Below are 21,799 nucleotides of genomic sequence, written 5' to 3'. Positions count from 1 at the left end.
GGACTGCAGCTAACTTTTTTTTTCAATAAATAATTAATTATTTCCATGAATCAATTAATCTTCTTTTTTTTTGTCCATAAAGTCTCAGAAAATATTGTCATTTTTATCTCGGATATGTAAAAGCCTTTCACAACAAAAAGCTTGAGGCATTCAATGTTGCATGATAAACGAAAGTCATTTCATAAATGTTATTCTTCTTTTTTTTTATTAAGAATAAAAAATAAAATAATAATTTAAATAACAATAAAAAAATTTATAAAGAACTAACACTGAATAAATTTCGAATGAATCTACATTATAGTGTATTTATTTTCTATGTTAAATAATGGATATATTTGAGTTTAGTGTTTTGGTTGTCATTTTTACGAGGTGACGTGAAACACATCATAAGCATCGGTGCTGCTCAGAGCTCTCTCCTCTCATCCTTTTGTGCCCGCTGTCCAATGAGCGATCAGATACGGATTGCCGTCTGCTCATTGGTCGCGAAGGAGGAAGATGCGGCGGCCATGGAGAATAGATTAAGGACTTTTCAAACCGTCCTGCTGGTGTGATTGATATTCGGTGATTTCAAGCCCGGGCACATCGCGCTATGTAGCGTAATCTCACTGTGTTGGTACCGAAGTCTCGTTGCTTGGCTTCGGTGGTTTTTTGGCCACATATACTTGTAGTTTATTCCTTTGGTTTTGTGTTGTTTGTTCTGTTTGGTCGTTTGATATGATGTCGGGCCCGTTGTGCTGCTTTGAGTGAAGTCCCTCCCTCCCTACACAATGTAGCGCCGAGTTCTTCCAACAGATACGTCATCACTGAAGGTAAGGAAATACTGAGAACCGGACTTAAACGGAACGAAATCCTGTCACGTGTTTTTGTGGTAGACGGACTTCACCTGGTTCTTGACTTGAGGACTTGAAGGCCTGCTTTATGGCCGGATTACCAAAGGACCGAATAGCTGTGCAAATGAATGACACAAGATTGTTCAGGCTTAAGACAGAGAACACTGACACACGTGCCTCCCTGCGCAGGTACAGATATTTAATGGTTGAATTGACTTATTGAAACAACACATGGTATCCTTATTGCCTCTTTTCGTGTCGTTTGTAAAGTAGCACTATCATAATATCACAAGACCTTTCAAGCAACCCTGCATTACACAATGAGTTGCAAAAGTACACACTGTGGTGTGTGTAGGTGAACCACTGAGAGTAAATGTACAGCTGCTCTTCTTGTAGGTGTTGCTGTGTGAACAATGCGTGAGCGATGTCTGATGTTGAGGCCACATACGCAGACTTCATCGCTTCTGGCAGGACGGGCCGGAGGAACGCCCTGCATGACATCCTGCAGAGTCCCACCGACCCTGAGGGAAGAGAGATGCCCCTCACCCTGTCTCTGTCCCAGCTGCACATCAACGCAGGAGGAGGAGGTAATACGCTACACTGATTTGTTTGGGGTGTACCACCCCTGGGATCGGAATCAGAATTTAACTGTCTGGTCGCACAAAATCCTGTATATAAATTCCACTCTGTTTTATTTATATAGGGCCAATTTACAACAAGGTAAAGATGCTACTGTACTACTACTGTAATCAAACAATCCTCTGTGAGCAAACACTTGGCGACAGTGAGAAGAAAGAAGTTCTTTTAAACAGGAAGAGACCTGGCAGAATCAGGTTCAGGGAGGAGAAGCCATCTACCATCTACGCAGGAGTTTAAGATGGTTATCAGAATAATTTTTATTTGGCCTAGTTTGTGCACATAAACAAGGAATTTGACTCTGGTTCACTTTAGTCTCTGTATCCAAAAAAGTTTTTAAATAGGCAATAGATAAATAGGCATATATCTATATATACAAGGAGAACATACATATGAGGACATGGTTAAAAAAAGTAAGGAAAATAGAAGTTACAGAACATCTTAAGAACTTATACAAACTATAACAAATTTAACACCTTTCAATTTCAACGGAAAGCTGAAAAGTAATGCTGCCTTAACACATCTAAAGCCATGCACCATCCCGAGGAAGTCCAGAGGATCTGAAAAGGTAATGCTTAGTCTTCACTGTGAAAATGAGAGCCAAACTTCTGAGGTGGTCTGTACCAAATAGCAAACCATAATAGTGATCAGATAAATGCTCCAAAAGGATACAACAACACACACAGTGAGGAGGTCCAGTCTAAGGACTCAGAGCAGTGGACGTGTCCTAGCAGGCAGCGATCAGCTGCAGCTGCCTCAGTTATGCAGGTGGATGAGTTATAAAATATGGGAAAACTACACATGGAGATCAAAGCCATCTTTGAGTGTACTCACTTTTAGAGTCAACCTCATCTAGTGCCACCTGGAGGAACTGCAGTTTTTGCCACTCCCTTGTTGGCTTCATTTTTCAGCTCTGGAGGGTGCTCCTTGCACCGACCTACACTAAAAACTTTAAAATCATTATTTTTGTACTTTAACTAACCCAAACAAAGGTAGAAATGAGCCCTGCTATACTTCCTACCACCAGGAGAAGTAATTATCTTTTGGTTATATAAAGAGGGCGAGGACAAATGAAGTGGTTGTTCCAGTTGAAGAACACATCTAGCAGAAGAGATAAGTTATTGCAAACAGTGGATGTTATGGTGTATTTTACTCTTTTTTTTTTTTCTTTTTTTTTTTAAAGCAATAATTACACAGCTGATAGCATCCAGAAAGTTTTTAATGTGGTGTTCTAACCTGCTTTCTTTTTTTTTTTCTTTTTTTTGTAGATGGAGACGACACTGAGGATAGCCAGAGCTCCTCCTCTTCGGCTCAGAGGGAGGCGGAGCAGAGGAACAGCTAACCTGCAGCACACTCCAGCCCGCAGACAGAGATTTGCAGGATGGAGTGAGGCTCCCACCATGATGAACCTGTTTGTCCAAAGTGGGCTGGTGGCTGGAGGGTAGTACCGTCACTGCTGATATGCCTTCAAGCAGGGCACAGTCTTCCAAATTCAACTCGAGAAGTGCTGTAATGTGAACACCCAGTGTGGCTCTGCTGTGCACTAGAATAACAGATTGATTGCAGGGTGCTTTTCAGAATCGGGGGTAAGCAGAGAGGCCAATTTGTAGCTCTTGTAAAGCTAATTTTATTTTCAGTCTTAGTTACTAAACAATATAGGTTGGGGGACTGAAATACAGGAAGAAAATAGACGTGGCTCCTTTGTGAGTTTTATAGTAGTTGAAGCAATTTGTAAGACCATGTGCTGAAGTAATGTGCTGAAGTAATGGCTCACAGTGGGAGTAGCATGTCTGTAGAAGTAGTGGTGCTGATAGATTGTACTGCCAGTTAATGGCTTTATGCTAACGCTAAGTTGATAATATTGCAGAGGAAAATGGATTGGGCTGAAGTAAACCTGAGAGGACAATGCTGCGGTTTGACTTCTTGTTTATATGCTGAAGAGTGTGTTCACTGTTCTGTACTGTAGAAAGCAGCAGGATGCAACAGAGCAGTAGCCTTGTGGTCTGTTGACACCAATATTACTTAATATTGCACTTTCAGTCAGTTTAAATGTCAGTCGCTCAGTGATTAAAGATTGATGATATACATGTTTAAAAAAAAATGTTTATACTTACAAAAGGGTTTTTTGTTTTTTTTTAACAATTTCATTATCACGACCTTTGAGGAATGGTTTGACATTTTTGTAAATGCATTTCTTCACTTTCTTGCTAATGAAATGATAAAATGTCTATGTGCTATATAATGCATGTAGCTAGAGTTTGTCTTAATAGCCACCAGGGGGCAATAGATGTGGTTGCAAGATCTCAATCTGATGTCTCTGTGCTGTGTTTTATGTACATCATAATAATATTGTTGGTCCAGAATTAACATAGCAACTGAGCATTCAGTTAGCACTTGCTAAGAAGCTAGTGAATGCTGTTAAAAACTGTCACTAGTAAACCACGAGTCATTTGGCTAACAGCAAACCTAACTTGATAATACAGTTATTATTATAATTATTTAATATATTATATATATATTATTTAATATATGGTATTAAATAATAAGTAAAGCACTTGAAATTTGTACCATTTGATCCAAAAGTTGTTTTTTTCTTGACATTGTAAAGCTATGACATCACAAGAACATGACTGGTCAGTTGCAATGTTGATCCCAGATGATGCAGGAACAACACCGACACGAAGTTATGACATACCCCTGTTCCAAGACAATTTCTAGTCCTATTGAGGTCTTTAGTGGAAAATGACCCCCAGACATGGCCTCTAAAAACTTTCCTGCTGTGTTTATGGGCTCAGCCCCTCATATCAGGTCATACCAGATAAAACACTGAGTCAGTTTTGTAAATTATGGTCATTTTAAGTCTCGGAAGGATTATTAGGATCTACTCATTGACTAATAACTCGTTAACCACTGAGTGTTTGCTTTCACACTGACATCCAATCCTCTCTCTTAACCTCCAGTTTCAAAAGACCAAGACAGTGATGACAGAAATGCTTAAAGTAGGAATTCAGACACATATGGGTGATATTGTCTGGTCTATGGTTAGCGCTGAGGTGGCCTGCAGATGGACATATTGACTAATATGAAGTAAACAAATGAATTAGATAACAGAAACGTCCTTACAGGTTACAATTAAAAGATTAGCATAAAAAAAATTCACCCAAATCTTACATTTTGCTAACTGTCAGATATGCACACAGGTCACTGATAAAAACCTGTTGCATTTGAATCATGTTAAAATAGTATAATGTAATATAATATATGGCATTGATGAGCTGTTTTGTCACATAATGTTGCTTGGATCAGAGCTGTTGGCTTCACATTATAATACACTGGCCCCACATTACCTTCACTTTTTAGCGTGCAGGGGGATGAGAGGCGACGTGACCTCCAGGGAGTGCGTAACCAACTCTATGAGATAATTAAGGATTCTAAAAATCATAAATCTTGCAACACTACTCTAGTGTACCAGTGAGCTGCAAATTAGCATAATAAACACTCTTTATACTTGACAGCTAAGCTAATTATCTGCAGGCTCCAGCTACATTGTTAAGAGATTGATCTTGTCATCTGTCATCAGTTCACTAAGAAAGTGCATTGCCCAAAATGTCAAACTGTTCCTTAAATGTAGATATGCAATACACCGCGGAGCTTCCAGGATTTATAACATTGTTTGTTTGTTTGTTTTCTGACACTGAGCCTGAGCTATGTTCCTGCTACTGTGTGTAATAGCTAGCTGATGTTATCATCTGTACAGACCACCACGCATGCACAAAACTCTGTGTTGTCATTTTCTTCACCATTTTTGCGAACTATAACCTTCCTGTAATCCTCCAGCTTGACAGTAAGTCAATCATACTGAAGATAATGTAGCTATAAATGTTTATTTTGTAATCCTCACTCAATCAGGTGTTTAGATTGTAAACTGCCATGTAACTGTTTCGGGGCTCACTCTGGTTTCAAATTAGACTGTGTAAATGCAGCTGTTCAGCATGTTGGATTTTGGCAGGTGCATGATTCTGTGAAATTTGTAGATGTTTGTCTGAATGTGCATAACCGTATTTTCTACTCTCCGTGTCAAACAAAGTGAAATAAACTGGACAAGAGGGAAAATGCAAGTCTTCTGTGCTGCTGTACGCCTGCGGTTTGACCAGCAGGTAGCACTGTGGGAGAATTTATGAAACGTGCATTAGACTTCAACTGTGAACAACTAATGTATATATATATATGTGTATAGAATGACTTATTTAATTATTGTTTTTTCTAAAAAGGACATGAGAGGAATTTTTAAAAATATTTTTTAAGAGGATTAGATTAAATTAAAGGGATTCTATGACACACTGGAAAATTCTCCCCCACTTCAGGTTAAACGTATAGTATTTCCATACGTGTAGCGCTGAAAGGCCATCTGTCTGCTGTGTCTTTCAGTCTCTTTCACTCTGTGTGTGTGTGTGTGTGTGTGTGTGTGTGTGTGTGTGTGTGTGTATGTGTGTGCAGTGCTGATTATGCAAATAATCATTAGACAATTGTACCAGGAAGTTTCACTAAGAAAGAAAAATCCCCAACCAGTTCCTCATTCACTCATTGGTATAACAGTCCAGGTCGGCCAGCTGACCCACTTGTCAAACCACCTCAACACCAACGCACTGCATGTGTCACCCACTTCCATGTCAAGCACAGAGAGGACGTAGCTGAGGAGTGAAACGGCTCTACATTTTGGATTAACCGTTTTCTTAACCAAGGATACAGACTGAGACAGGTAAACTGTAATGTCCAAGTGACATCAGGCAGACGCATGCTTGGTTTACACAGACGCATTAGGAGAGGTAAAAGTGTATGTAACTTTTTTTTATTAGTAGGAAAAAAGTAAATGTAAGAAGTTTTATTAAATAGATTTTTTTTTGTTCTGTGTTTTTGTGGACGCTTTATTCATTAAGCACAATCATAACTCACATTAAGTATAATTAGTTTAAGGAAAATTCTCTACAGTGCAACATGTTTAAAATCAGTGCTTTATTTTCTATTATAAAAGTTTTATTCCTATGGTTTCATGTATGGTATAGCGACGGATTAAACATTAAAATTCACTGCATTTATTGACGTATCCAGACTTTTCCTCAGTCTATTGCAAAAGGAGGAAGTGTGTGTCTGTGTGTGTGTGTGTCATAGTCCAATATATCATGCGTGTGTGCCCTTAAGCCTTTCAGACCCCTAGTTTCCGGCTGTTTGCTGACAAGTTAAAAATATAACAGAGGCACTGAACCAACAAAGTGCAAAACAAGCCTGTGCAAACCTGCCAAACCGCTGGCTAATGCATTCACTGACCTTTTTCTACCAAGAAAAATATGGTTTTACCATTTTCTTTACATTTACTCCCTGCCATCTCAGTTCACAAATGTGTTGTAGGCTGGTTTTCAGGTGTGCTTGCTTTGTATTTGCATTAGGTTAATGGTGTGTCCCCCCCCCCCCCTACTCAAACAACTCAATTCAGGCCAGCTAGGTCCAGCAACTTTATTCAGCACTCAGTCTTTCCACATGAATATAAGATATTAACTATTTTTAACGTTATATGGTAGGATAGCTGTGCTTTGCTATCACCGGCAGCCTAGAAGCAACAGAAGTAAATGCTTTTAGCATGCAGAATGCAAGGTTTTGGTGTTGGTAAAGAAAAACTTTGGTATCAGATCAAATATTTCCAGATGAACCCTATTGTTGGGATTTGTCATATTTTCTTCCCTAAAATGTACTACCTTACTATTACTCATAATAATGTTATCAAGTCAAAATTTCATTTAAGCTGTTTGGCTTGGTCGAAAACCTAATATGCCTCAATATAATAACCTAATAATATTTCTGCCAGCCTAAGCAGTGCTTTCTCCAATTAGCATACATACATTAGCATTAGCAAAATCAACATGTTAGCGCCAGTATGAAGAGCATGTTAGCTAGCACTAAAAAAACAAAAAAACAAACAAAAAAAAACACAAAACAACCCACGCTAATTCATTTTTTGTGGGGGTTTTCTTTCTTGTTTTGTCCTGTTTTATTTTCTGACTTCCCTAACACAATTCATCAAAGAATATCTCATCTCCTTAGAACTTCTGTTCTAGCTTTTTAAAAATTTTAAAAGGCTATTTGCTGACCTACAGGACTAGTTGAACATGTTCCCCTTTTCTCTGCAGTTCAGCTGTGCACTTTAGTTTCCTGGAGAAGGACAGAAGCTTTTTATTTATTTATTTTTCCGTTGTACTTTGAATAACAGATGTTAAAAACCAACGTGCACTTCTGCTCTACAGCAACATGTTTTGTTCTTTTTTTCCCCTTTTTTTTCCCTGTAGGGAAGCACTCAAAGTTGATTTGACCTGGTTTAATTTTAGTGCTTTATATGTTTGTGCTTTTAAGCCATATTGCTTGACAATCTAAGTATAAATGGTTTTAAAGGTGGTGTTTCTCACGCTCATAGGAAGTTTAGTTTTAATTTAGACAGTTACTCATATATAAAAATCCTTTTTATGTTCACACATTACCTTTGTAAAATATTTTAATTGTTAAACTCAAGGTACAAATATCACTTTGTTTGTCCTTAAAACTACAATATAGGAGATACATACTTTTAATGTTTTTGACTTTTATACATTTTAAAACTTATAACACCTCTCTCTCATAAAAACCAACATCACCAGTTAAAAAGATGTTGTTTTTTCTTTGCAACTTTGTCATCTTTGTGGGCATGTGGTCAGTATGTGCGCATGTAGAAAGCAAGTGCACATTGGTGGCGGTGGGCTTCATGCTGGTTAGCTACCCACACAAAAGTCAAAAGAAGAAAAAACAATGCAGCAAACTGCAGCAATACATGTTTGATTTCCCTGAACAGAAACCACCATTGGATAAATTGCAGCCATGTCAGAATACAGGGAAGCAGCAGTGACATTGTGACATATTTTTTTCTAAAGAACTACTTTGAGACATTCACATTTTTATTGAATTTTCGTTGAGTTACAGCAGTAACTCAAAGTTACTCAACTCAACAAACGTAGAATTTTTCACCTGAAATATTAGAGTTTGTGTAAGAAGTGCCATGGCTAATGACATTTAGACTACTGGAAACATTGGTTACCATGGTGTTGCTGAAAGTTAGATTAAAAGACTGTTACCAGTTGTAATCTTGTTAAATATATAGCTGAATCCAGCAAGTCATTAGTCTAGCTTAGCATAAGCTTTAATGGTGAATAATGGCTCTGCCAGAAGCTTGAAGGTGGCATTCAAAGCTCACAAATGAAGATATGCATTTTGGACTTATATGTATTTTAAACCCACCCAGGTCTGATATAAATGATACAAAGCGTGTGCTCAGTCCACAACCTGTGCATGTAAAACCTCATCAGGTCTTGTAAGACGCTAATGCTATGGATATAGAGGCAGAAGTAGCAGAATGTCTCATTCAAGTCTATTTTGGCTACACTGCATCATCAAATCCTCCCTGTTCTGCTTCTCGTTTTTACTGAAAGCTCTTTTCCTGAAAGTGGCAAAGACAGCAGCAGCTTACTTGGTCACTGAAACATCCCTAAAAACAGAGCAAGAAATTAAAACGCATTGTAGACAGAACAGTCTGTGTTTTGAGCAAAATGGTGGAAAAAAACACCCATCGTACTGGACATACTTCACCATATAAATATGATAAAAGTTGGGTTTTTTGTTTACACCTTTTGATGTATGATTGAAAGAGTATTACTCAGCAATGCCTTTGCACCCCTATTATGTTAACAATCCAGTTAGAGGTCGACATCATTATTTTTATATATCTGGTGCTAAGTGGTGCTGCACCTTTCCTGTGACATTCCCATAAGATGTAAATCAGAGTGCAGTATAAAAGTCAGTACAGTCAGTGGTGTGGTGCGGCTGCGAGGGAGGCAGCTGGACAGCATGAGCAATCACGCCACATTCACTTATAGGTCCTGATGTGGTTGGTGTTAGTGTGTTTGACTGCGAACTGCAAAGCTGCAGCCACGTGCAAGGACAGCAACGGTGATAATAAAGATGCTGAAAAGCATGGAACCGAGGACAGGTCTGCCGTGGAGTTATTACAGTTACATTTGCACATGTGCAGCAGTTTGTTTTTGTGAAACAACTTATTATTCTCACTTCTTGTTATCTTCCCCTTTATGTTGAACTTATAAATAACACTGGAAACATGACACCAGTTTGGATCTTTATTTTCACATGTAAGAACTGAAGAGTCACAGGTGTCTGCTGCCACACTTTATACGCATTGTGTTTTTTCAGCAGGTGTAAATGGTATATTTGTAACAGCTTTTTTCAATCTTTCTTTTTCTCACTTCCTCGTGCAGACAGAATGGGCTGCATGAAATCCACGCTAAATCAAGGTCTGAGCGGAGGTGTGGACCAAAAAATGGGCCAACATGCTGTCCATTCTGAACAGTCACGCTATGTTAGAGACCCCACCTTTAATCCAAAAGTCAACACGGTAAGTAGTAAGACTTGGGTGGACCTTACACTCAAATCTCAAGTGTGGTTGAGTGTTAACAGCAACAAAATCGTTAGATAACAAAAAGTCAAATCATAAATGGAAAGCATGCTATTGTTTTCATTCAATCAAAAATTGACTTATTTTTTCGTCATTATTGTATTGTATGAAGAACAGAATGATTCAGTTTTCTTTACATATTGCATCAAAGATATGACCTTTCTTTTTGTTTTTGAAAAAAGTTGCTCAATGTTTCCTGCCTAATAGAATTTCCCATTTGCAAAAGATGACATCTATTACAAGGAAATGACAAAAGTCTGTGCAAAAATCTCTATGTAAATAATGTCTGCCTTAAAATAATGGAAGTAATGATGATAGAATGACACTGTGTAACTTTAATATTGTTTCCTTTTGCAGAATAACTCACTGTTACCGGGTCAGGTGTTCCAAAAAATGGAGGGTACGACCCTTTCTTCCTTGTTTTTTGTTTATTTATCTGCTGTCTGTTCATTGTTTCGTACTACTATACCGTACTTCTGGTAACACCTGTATGTGGTAGCTTCTAAGGTAATAGGGAATTCACTCACCTCAAAGTATGTATAGTGAAACAGTTAGGCCCCAGAAGTCCTCATAGTCATGAAAGACAAAATCTTCATCTTCTTTTGTTAGTTTTTTAACTTTGACTCATTTTGAGATTTCACCGGCAAATTTTGACTGATTCAAGGTTTATTTACTAATTTAGCAAATTCACTAAGAAAATTATTCTAAAGCTAAACTTTAGAATAAATAAACCAGTCAAATATATGAGTATAGGTTAAAATAGAAAGTAATCTTAGTTATGATAGTTTTTATTTAGAAAAGAGATCCTTATAGGAAGGCTAGTCACTACATTTGACCATGTAATTTTCCGCATTATATTAAAACTCTTTTATCTTAGCAATGTACACAAAGGCGTTTAAGTACATCCAACGAAGTTGCAATTTAAACATAAAATTATCATTAGTCATTACTGATTGAGACTACAGCTACTTATAAGTAGGTTGAGTAAACTGATAAGCTAGGTGCATGCCCTATAATTGCTTCTGTCTGACGTTTCTGTACATGTTGTCCCCCGTGTCTTTACATAGTTTAAAAATAGAACAACCTTTGTATTGATCTATGAGCCTATTTGCATGTGTTAAATGATGACAATTTTCTCTTTCCTATTTCAGAACAAAAGGGGGTGGGTAAAATAGTGGTTGCCCTTTTCCCATATGAAGCTGTACATCCCGATGACTTAGGATTCAAGAAGGGAGAAAAGATGAAAATTCTAGAAGAGTGAGTGTCTGGTATTTATGGTACACTGATTCATTCTCAGAAAATGTGTCATCATTTCTACAAATGGCAAGAATCACTTCCACTGTTATATATAGCCCCCCAGTTTTAGATAGACAAACTGACACCCTTTTACATATAAAGATTATTTTTTACTATTTGAATAAAAATTCTTTGTAGTCTGGATTTTTAATCAGGGGCTAGAAAGTGAAAGCGTATTTCTCCCATATTGGCTTCTCTTCATTGGCTCTCTGTTTAATGCCGATCTAAAATTCTTCTCCTCACATTGAAAGTGCTGGACGATCAGGTCCTGTCTTATGTTAAAGACCTCGTCGTACCACATCATCCCAGTAAAGCACTTTATTGTGGTTCTTAGAATATTTAAAAGCCTTCAGCTTTCAGGCCCCCTGTCTCCCTGTCCTCTCCCCCAGTCAGTCAGATGGCTTCTCTCTTCACTTCACAACTCAAAAAATTCAAAGCAAAAAATCCCCAAATTTCTTTTTATTCTTTTTAATCATGGCCTGGTTCCTTCCTTCTCTATATTTTGTTTCATCTGTCCAAATTTTGTTTAGCTTTTGTGGCAAGCTTAATCTATCCCACCAGTGACACTCCCTGAGTGTTCTGAACCCTCTATATTTTCATTTAGAAAGCCATTTCTCAATTGCAGACTATGGCAGTTATACAAATATCCTCACTGCATGTTCTTCTTGACTTGGTTGTGAAGCTATTTTTCTCAACCATGGGAACAATCTTTTCAGCATGCGCTTAATTTAGGATTTAGCCATTGCTAAAGTTTTGTGCCATCTCTCGGATAGGCTTATTATGTTTTTTCAGACTAATGATGGTCTCCTTCACTTGCAAAGACATCTCTTTTGGCTTCATAGTTGAAATTACAGTGACAAAATATAAAAGTTTAACTTGGTAAATCAATTTCAGATATTATGTCTTCTTCCTCTGTGATGTCCAGTAACTTTTGAGCCTCTGAAAATGAGGCTGAGGATGTATGAAAATGACTGTAAACTAAACAGTTAATGCAAAATTTTTGTTATAAAAATATCATATACGTTTTATAAAAGATTTCTGCAATGTGTGAATGTATTTTAGGCTAAATTACTTGCCCATGAGACAAAATAGCATTTCAGTTCAGAAATAATATTTCTCTGAATATAGGAATTACACTAAGTTAAACGATGGAATTTAATTTTAAAAAATCATCTTTCAAGACCTTTTCAGAACATCTCTGTCAATGCAAATGATTGTTCTAAAATGTATATGTATATTTATGAACTGACAGACATGGTGAGTGGTGGAAAGCGAAGTCTCTGGTAAACGACAAAGAGGGATTCATCCCGTCCAACTATGTGGCCCAAGCTGACACCATGGAGACAGAGGAGTATGTACTTGTTTCCTAATATTACTTCATGTTATTCAGATTACATTATTCATTTTTGCATTCAGCATCAACATTATGTATGTTACCAAATATTTATTATGTTTTTTGTTCCGTGCAGTTGGTTTTTCAAGGACATCACAAGGAAGGATGCAGAGAGGCAGCTGCTGGCACCGGCGAACAAGCCAGGCGCTTATCTAATCAGAGAAAGTGAAACATCAAAAGGTATGGCTACCATGGTAGCTCTGAGATACCGACATACATTCAGCAGCATTCTCCACTTTGGACACGTGGAGTTGTGACATTGTGTGTGCTTGATTTGAATGATCATGAATCACCAGTCACTCTTTTTTTTTTTCTTCATGATTTTTCCACAGGGAGTTACTCGTTGTCCATCAGAGATGTGGACGCCCAGGGAACAGACTCAGTGAAACATTACAAGATCAGGATGCTGGATAATGGCGGCTGCTACATCTCTCCTAAAATCTCCTTTCGGGATATTAGCAGCATGATTAAACACTATCACAGTGAGTACAGTGCAGCCAAAAGTCTGTTTTCACACTAAAACGTTGTATCTGTGAAATATTATTTTATATGGGAAAATAAAAGATTAATTTCTACTGCAAATCCATTTACAGTACTGACTATTTATTACTGCAAATAAAAATAAAGTAATAATAATGTAAATTAAGCAACCTAATAATGCTATAAATGTAAAAAAAAAAACTGTAAATAAAAAATAATCTATTATTAAAATACTGAATACTGTAGAGGAAAAACAGCAACACTGTAGCCAGTTTTACAGTAACTTCCTTAACAACCTTTTCACGGGGTAGCGTGCTCATACCTCTTCTAATAAATCTCATATATTCTGTTTGTCCACATAAACAAGTTTTAGAAACATACAAGCTGTGGCCTTATGTAGAATTATGCTTTGTATGTAAATGACTGTATGATTTCTCTGGGTGCTTCCTTTTTGCCTAATAATGTGAAACAAGTGACAAAAAAGAGCCAGCTTTGCTCCCTCCACCTGCTTCCTATGTTTGTGCAAAGCAAAGCTAGTTGGTTTCCAGCTTTTGCTCTACACTTGCTGATCAGAGAACAATGTTGATCTTCTCATTACAAAAAGATTACACATGCTATGTTATTGATTAGGAAGACTGAGCACTGTCTGTGTGTGTGCCTTCCAGACAAACCGGATGGCCTGTGCCGTAAACTTGAGCGTCCTTGTGCAAAACCCAAAGCTCAGAAACCTTGGGATAAGGATGCCTGGGAGATATCCAAAGACTCTATTAAGATGGTGAAGAAACTTGGAGCAGGCCAGTTTGGAGAAGTCTGGATGGGTGAGTAGAAATGACTTTTATGTCCAAGAGTTGACAAGGGAAGAAATTGCCAAAGAAAGGGAACGCACAATGATTTTTACCACTCTAGACCTTCAAATAAAGACCACAACGAGGTCCCTTTAAGATACACGAGAGTATTGTTTCACAAAGAGCACAAGAGGTAGGGCACGTGGCCTTTTATCACTTTTAATTATTACCTCATGAATTCCATGACATTCCCAGCGTTATTTCCGAGAAGGCAGCCGGCCTGTAAGTGGCAGCTAACATGGATTTGGCACTTGACAAGAGAAAATCAAAGACTGGGAGACAGCAGATAAGTAACAAGGGAGCATATCTTTTTATGAGCTCCTTTATGAAGGAACAAGATTTCTAATTCCCTTCTATCATTTACAGTAAACACAGACGCAGGGAAGTGAGCGTTACAAGGAAGTTCCATTTCCCTCTAATTAAAACAAAAATGACTTCCTACTTTTGTTGTCCATGAGGTACAGGACCGTGCTCTGTTGCAAAAAAACCCCCAAACCTCGACTGCCTGCATGTCTGCCTCTGCTCAGACCATCTCATTGATGTGTCGATGAGTGCTGTCGTCTGTGGAGGAAATGTTTGAGTCCGCGGGGTGATTTGCGTGTGAGGTTTCAGAGGAATGATCACAAACAAATAGATGCGTATCATTTGTAAAAAGCGCTACCGCAGAGAAGGTTTTATTGCACAGTTTCATGAACAAACCGAAGCTGACTTTGTTTTACGGCTTTTAAGTGCTTTTTTCAAAGATTTTTTGTTTTTTGTGGCTTCTGACTTACACAACTGCTTTTTCACTTCGTTAAATATAAGGGGAAGTATGTGAGAACAAGTGTGTTGCCATTTGTGCCGTCTCTGTTAGTGGGAAATTATGTGATAGTTACGTCAATACTTCGAGGTATAATTTTAACTTCAACGACGACAACTGTGTCTGACATCACTAACAGCATCTTTACAATTAGATTCAAAAAGCTACACGTGATGAATTTATAGAGGTGTATTCCCTGTGGTTTGCACTGAGGTCTGGGATAATAGAATAGAATAGAATAGAATAGAATAGAATAGAATAGAATAGCACTTTATTGTCATTGTACATGTACAACAAAATTATGTAAAAAACAAACAAACAAGCAAGTGCTACCATTACAGAAACTCCGCTGACTAAATTTACCAGTTGGCAGTACATCCATAACTGACTCTGAAACAATAAAACTCTGTGAATTATACACAGAGGGAGTTATAATAAAAGTTCAAACTGGCCACAACTCACCTTACATCTTTGCATTCAAACTGACGTACTGTATGCAGTTTCCACGCTACAATGTGACATTCAATCAACCCATAAATCATATTATTATTATCATTATGTAAGGCAACAACTTTTCCTTTGTTCTTGAACCAAAGTCACAAAAATGAGGTTTTTGTCAGGATCTTATAACTCGAAGGGAACAAAGCTAACACAACCTGACCCAAGGGTGGCCCAAAGGATCTTTAGAATAGCTCTTCCAACAAGTCATGAATAAATAATGAATGCAATGGAATTTGCGCAGCAGTTGCATTATCTAAAGCAGATATAAGAGATAAGATAAGATAAGATAGAACTTTATTAATCCCTCGGGTGGGTTCCTCTGGGAAATTCGATTTCCAAAAAAGCACAGCACCGACAGAAGTTACAGAGTTATACACACACACACACACACATATATATAAATACAGAGACAATATAAATAAAATATACGAAGGGGATAAATAGAATAAATAGGAATAAAAATAAAAATACAAGTGAATTGCACATTTCAAGTATTGAGTCTATTGCACCGTTGACTATTTACAAAAGTATTGCACAAAAGGTATTGCACAGTGAGGTGAAGAGGCACTACAGCTTAGTTGTTCCCTCCTTTGTCCTCCTGTTTCCCCTCCCTCTCCCCTCCAGAGAGGAATTAAACAGTTTGATGGCGTGTGGGACAAAGGAGTTTTTAAGTCTGTTAGTTCTTGTCTTTGGGAGAAGCAGCCTGTCACTGAACAGACTCTTCTGATTGTTTATGGCCGTGTGCAGAGGATGCCCAGCATTGTCCATAATGTCCATCAGTTTCTTTAATGTCCTTTTCTCTGCCACTGTCACCAGAGTGTCCAGCTTCATGCCGACCACAGAGCTAGCCCTCCTGATCAGTTTCTCCAGCCTGGATGAGTCCTTCTTTGCTGTGCTGCTCCCCCAGCACACCACAGCATAGAAAAGTACTCCAGCAACCACCGACTGGTAAAACATCCTCAGGAGCTTCCTGCAGATGTTAAAAGACCTCAGCCTCCTGAGGAAGTACAGTCGGCTTTGGGCTTTTTTATACAGGTGCTCTGTGTTGCATGACCAGTCCAGTTTATTGTCCACCCACAGCCCGAGGTACTTGTACTTGTTGACCACCTCCACCTCCTCCCCCTCTATCTGAACCGGCAGTGGACCTGCTCTAGACCTCCCGAAGTCCACAACCAGTTCCTTAGTCTTTGAGGTGTTGAGTTGCAGGTGGTTTGTGTGACTCCATGCAGATATGTTACTGCACCTGCCAGGATCTGAATAAAAGTTATGCAACTTTCAATCTGGGTGACAGATAATATTCACACCTACCTGAATTACCAATAACAGGGTGTTTAACGGATGGAAAGGGTGTCATGCCTGACTTCGTAATGACACTGAGTGTTATGAGTAGCAGCAGATTCCAACATTTGTTCCGTGGATTCTTGTTTCCTTTATGCAGTTTTGTGGAATATTCATTTACAGATATGCTGCATTACATCATAACTGAAACCAGCTTAAAATGGAAACAAAAATCCACCTTTACAAACACTGTAACATGCAAACAAATGTGTCCAGTCATGCATCAGTGGTCAGCTTTTGACAACATGGCATATTTTTCTCACCTGTCACTGAACGTTAAACAGTAAACACAGTGTTTTCCTTCCCGTTCTTTCCTTTAATTTGCATTTGTTTGGTGTAGTTGTTTCAGTTTCCTCAAAAATGTTTGTGGAAACGTATTTGTTTCCACAGGGAAACATTGAAAACAGTCCAAAGCCATGTAGCAGAGCATATCATGCTTTAAAGTTCTTCTTTCCCCATGCTTACTCTTCACGTTCTCCACTCAGCATACTACAACAACACAACCAAAGTGGCAGTGAAGACGCTGAAGCCGGGAACCATGACGGTTGAAGCTTTTTTGGATGAAGCCAACATGATGAAGACTCTGCAGCACGACAGGCTGGTGCGGCTCTACGCTGTTGTCACCAAGACAGAACCCATCTACATCATCACTGAATTCATGGCAAACGGTAAATGCCAAAAGTCTTTAGAAAAACTAAACTGGTTATTATGAAATTTTGTGGCCTAATCACAGAGTCGACACTCCAGTATAGGCATAGATGCAGACATGCAAAGCACTGACGCTGTTTTCTGTTCTGTCTCGTCTTTAGGGAGCCTGCTAGACTTTTTAAAGAGCGACACAGGATGCAGACTGCAGCTGCCCAAGCTCATTGATTTCTCTGCACAGGTGATTACACCAATATGCTTCTTTGTGACCTCGCTGCTCACTTGTCTCACTACTGTGAACCCTGCATACTTTCACTTTCAAACATGAGGTTGTTCTGTCCCAGCATCACACTGGCAGTGTCCATCCATCCACATAATCTAATAACAGATTGTTATTATTTGCTTGTAATTGCTTGTAACGGGGGTGATTATTTTTCTTTCACATTTCTTCTGTTTTATGTAGGTTTTGATTGTTTTCCCTTTCACTCTTATGCTTAAGACTACACACCTTCCTCTTGCTCTGTTACAGATAGCAGAGGGCATGGCCTACATTGAGAAGAAGAATTATATTCACAGAGACCTCAGGGCGGCTAATGTCCTGGTGTCTGAGAGCCTGCTTTGTAAAATAGCAGATTTTGGCTTGGCGAGAATCATTGAGGATAACGAGTACTCTGCCAGAGAGGGTAAGTGTGTATGTGTGTATGTATGGGTATGTGTGTTTGCGCATATATGTGTATGTGCGTGTATGTTTGTGTCTATGTGTATGTGTGTGCGTGTGTATGAGAATTTGAACACGTCTCCACTTTTTCTGTGGAAGGGGGCTTTCCCAGCACAAATGAGACACTACCCTGGCTTGATGCTTGTGACATAGTGAAACAAAAAGCCCCTTTTGAGAAGTGGAAGCACCCGCAAAAATTTATGTTGAATCAGACACTTTTGGTTTCATGTACCAGTCGCTCCACTTTTGTCTCACTGAAATCACACCACAGTGACCAATACCTCTGATGCCCCCAAACTACACTACCTCCTTTCACATTCTCACAAGGTTAAAATGAAGCAGGGAGTCCTTTTGGTACAGCCAACATTTCCCCATGATTCGATTAGAAAAAATAAATAAATAAAATGTCAAAAATTAAACATAGTTTTAGAACTATTTTCAGTCAAATTTTGGAAAACTGAATTGTCTTTTCATAAAGTTTATACCTACGCAGTATGGTTTTGATTTCACACCTGTAACATGCCACAAACTGGAGGACAGCGGAGGACCGGAACCGAGCTAGGAGACTGATGTGTGGGGTTAACCACCATTTCCAAAACACTGACCATTTAGTGATTGTGACATTTCAAACATTTGGAATGAACAGGGTTCATGCTCAAATTGTGTACTTCAGAAATAAAGTCTCAGTCTTAGGCGTGGTCAGGGAGGTGACCAAGAACTGGGCTGCTTCTGCAGCTGAGCTTTAGAAATCGTTTTGATAAGCGGAACCGTATGGCAGAGCAGCTAGACAGAAGCCAGAGTGACTTAAAGACAGCCCACACCCTGCCTTTTTTCATACAGTGCATTTCAAGAATTACAAAAGGATGAGATAAAGATTCTGTCGTCAGCTGAAACAGAGTGAAGTGTTTAGGCAGCAAAAACAAAAAGTGTGGTAAACAACAGACATTCTGAAGAAACATCCTGCAGAGTTCAGAAACCTGAGACTTGGATGTCAGTTTGCCATTTAGCACGGTGGTGACCATTTCACTATAGCCAAGACAAGAGTGAAATGGAGTAGAATTTTTGTGGAAAGATGGCAGATGCTTGTCGTGTGCATTGTATTGGGTGAATCCCTTCTAATATAATGAAGAAAGGATTTACCAAAAGAGTCTGTGCAATGTAATCAATGAAACACTGAGGACGTGGAGTTCTTTTTTTATGAAAGGAGAATCAGGCAACAATGCTAACCACTCTATCACCATGTCATCGATGACCGCTTTCATTACTTAACTTTTAACTTATATGGTGGGAATGTTTCAAAAACCTGTTTTGGCCTTTTTAATTGTGGGGGGAAAAAAATCATTCATAGTTCATATTTTTCAAATTAAAGTAACTGTGCAGTAAAGTGCACGAGGAAGTGTCTGAATGCTATTTCTCAAGTGACTCATGAAACCTTATGAAACCCGTGTGATCACTGGTCTGGACCCAGGATGCTAAAACTATTTGCAATTGACGTTTTGAAATAAATCCAGCTACACAGATAGAATCTAAAACCTCATTTACAAAAACAGAACAGGTGATCTTTGGGATTGTGTGAGGGAATAATAGAATTATAATTTCACAGTGTCTGTTTGTGTGTGCATTCCACAGGAGCCAAATTCCCCATCAAGTGGACTGCTCCAGAGGCTATTAACTATGGCACCTTCACCATCAAATCTGACATGTGGTCATTCGGAGTCCTGCTCTATGAGATTATCACCTACGGGAAAATCCCTTACCCAGGTAAATATTAACTGCAGCACTGTTGATAACTGCTTGTGCATTTTAGTTTTTGGTAAATAAATAATGACATGGTGTCATGCTTTGCTGTTCTTCTGCACTTAAATTTACCTAACTTTAAGACCTGCTGATAACCAGGTTAGTTTTTATTATGTCCTGCCATGTCTTTTTATCATGACTATATAAAATGTAATGCATTGTCATGGATTAAAGGGCCTTGACCTATTAAATTAAAATATTGGGTTCAATAATATGATGGAAATTCTAACAATACAGAGTTCAGATGGAGAACCGTTTGTATTAGGTATGTTTTACAAGTAATATTTATTCATTTATGGTTATTACAGATGACTGAAGCTAAACTAAAAGCTGATACTACTTGTAAAAAAAAAGCACTTTAAATAACTAAAAATAATGCAAACTCAGAAAAAAAAAAAGAAAGCTAATTTAAATCATTGTGCACTTATAAAATGTATTCAGGAAATCATTTAAATTTAGTCCCTTTTTTGAACCCTGTAAACACATAGGCATCACAAGCCAATGTTTATTGAGACTCTGGTATATGTTTGTCGAGACTCAGGTCTCTACATGACTGAGTGAAGTGTTTGTGTTGATATTTTTATTGTATTATACTGGTCTGAACTTCATAAACCTCTCCCCTGACACAGCTAACTGTAACCATAACTTTTATGACCCAGCCTCACTGAGCAGTAAGGCGCTATCCTGAGAAAGACTGCCCTCTGCTGGTGACTTTTGTGTTCTACTTCGGGTTGAGAATGTGACGGCGAGTACAAAAAGGTTCTCATTGGAAGCCTTTCCAGCAGTATTTACACTAATTTGGTGTCTGCAGGCATGACTAAAGGAGAGGTGATGTCCTCAATACAGCGCGGCTACAGGATGCCTCGGCCCGACAACTGTCCCACTGAGCTGTACGATATCATGATGTCCTGTTGGAAGAACAGACCTGAAGACAGGCCTACATTTGACTACCTACAGAGTGTCCTGGATGACTTCTATACCGCCACAGAGGGACAGTACCAGCAACAGCCATAGATGGAAACAAAACTGGAGAGACTTTTGGCACATAATAAACTAATAAAGGTTATCTTATCTTATCTTATAATGCAAGCAGCTTGTAAATAGCTTTATGTTTGGACCTACTGGAGATATGTGATTGTATTTTCTATGTTTATATTCATGTATATATGATACATTCTGCAGTAAGCTGTGTGATATATTCACAGTGGACAAAATATAGTTTGCATGTTCCAGAATATAATTTACTGCAGATTTTCAGGGTGTGTAAATATGAGGTTTTGTGCAGTTAAGCCTCGGTGATCTGGAGGAATTTTACAGAAGTAAAATTGTATCATATTATTTGTACTTTTGACACTGGAGTCTTGTTAATAAGTGTTTCAATAATTAGGGTGTTTGTGAGAGTTACTGAACAAACAGCAGGCATTATACAAAGAATTTGTGAAGCAATGATATGTAGGTTAAGAACACACTTTGCACGCAGTGCAAATTTGAAGTGGTGATATTTTGGGTTTACAAGCGATGGGATGAGTTTCTATGAGTTTTTGAGCATTGATTTTTCATAAATTTTAATTACTTTACAAGAAGAAATGGTAAATGAATATACACATTTTTACTCAGCCATACCACTCTCTTCAAAAAGATTTACATGACGATTATGATTACTCTGCATTTTTATTTTGGCATGAGAACTTACTTCTTCACAAGCTGCTCTTACTAAATTAAAACAACGGTTTTCTTGTTTTTGTTGCTTACTGTTTCAGAGACTTGTTGATGCCCCACTTCATATTGAAGTGCTCTAGCTCTTACTTGTTTTTTTCTTCATCACATCATCATTTCAAGTAGGCTTTGTTATTAAAAGGAGATTTATGTTTCTTTTTAAAAAAAATAAAGTGCAGTAATTGTTATGCTGTATTGAATGCCTTTGTACAAATGTGAAAAGAGCTTTAATAAATGCAGCAGGTAGCATTGTTTCCTTG

At 38.3% G+C, this 21,799-nt stretch overlaps 2 protein-coding genes across 3 annotated transcripts; both read left to right on the top strand.

Annotated features, from left to right (window-relative positions):
* The first annotated feature begins 473 nt into the window (after positions 1 to 473).
* On the top strand, positions 474 to 5,591 carry LOC147308992 (cAMP-dependent protein kinase inhibitor alpha-like). Of its 2 annotated transcripts, none has more exons than XM_086272866.1 (3): positions 474 to 809; positions 1,227 to 1,417; positions 2,735 to 5,591. In XM_086272866.1, the coding sequence occupies exons 2-3, from the start codon at positions 1,255 to 1,257 to the stop codon at positions 2,806 to 2,808; spliced, it is 237 nt and encodes a 78-aa protein (XP_086128992.1). In that variant the 5' UTR covers positions 474 to 809; positions 1,227 to 1,254; the 3' UTR covers positions 2,809 to 5,591. The 2 variants fall into 2 exon arrangements, with proteins under 2 accessions (XP_086128992.1, XP_086128993.1); XM_086272867.1 differs by lacking the exon at positions 474 to 809 and adding an exon at positions 833 to 1,019.
* A 473-nt stretch (positions 5,592 to 6,064) lies between these two features.
* lyn (LYN proto-oncogene, Src family tyrosine kinase) lies at positions 6,065 to 21,792 on the top strand. The gene is made up of 13 exons (XM_086271206.1): positions 6,065 to 6,225; positions 9,815 to 9,951; positions 10,369 to 10,411; positions 11,163 to 11,268; positions 12,560 to 12,658; positions 12,777 to 12,880; positions 13,033 to 13,182; positions 13,846 to 13,998; positions 17,149 to 17,331; positions 17,473 to 17,549; positions 17,838 to 17,991; positions 19,656 to 19,787; positions 20,635 to 21,792. Exons 2-13 carry the CDS (start codon positions 9,820 to 9,822, stop codon positions 20,835 to 20,837), a joined length of 1,536 nt encoding a protein of 511 aa, XP_086127332.1. The 5' UTR covers positions 6,065 to 6,225; positions 9,815 to 9,819; the 3' UTR covers positions 20,838 to 21,792.
* Positions 21,793 to 21,799: the final 7 nt, after the last annotated feature.

Source organism: Aulonocara sp. 'chitande type north' Nkhata Bay, linkage group LG18 (genome assembly GCF_057382095.1).
Source record: "Aulonocara sp. 'chitande type north' Nkhata Bay isolate Kocher_YH1m ecotype deep benthic linkage group LG18, A_spYH_male_GT1.1, whole genome shotgun sequence".
In the NCBI taxonomy this organism is placed as follows: Eukaryota; Metazoa; Chordata; class Actinopteri; order Cichliformes; family Cichlidae; genus Aulonocara; species Aulonocara sp. 'chitande type north' Nkhata Bay.
This window is presented reverse-complemented; position numbering and strand designations above follow the sequence as displayed.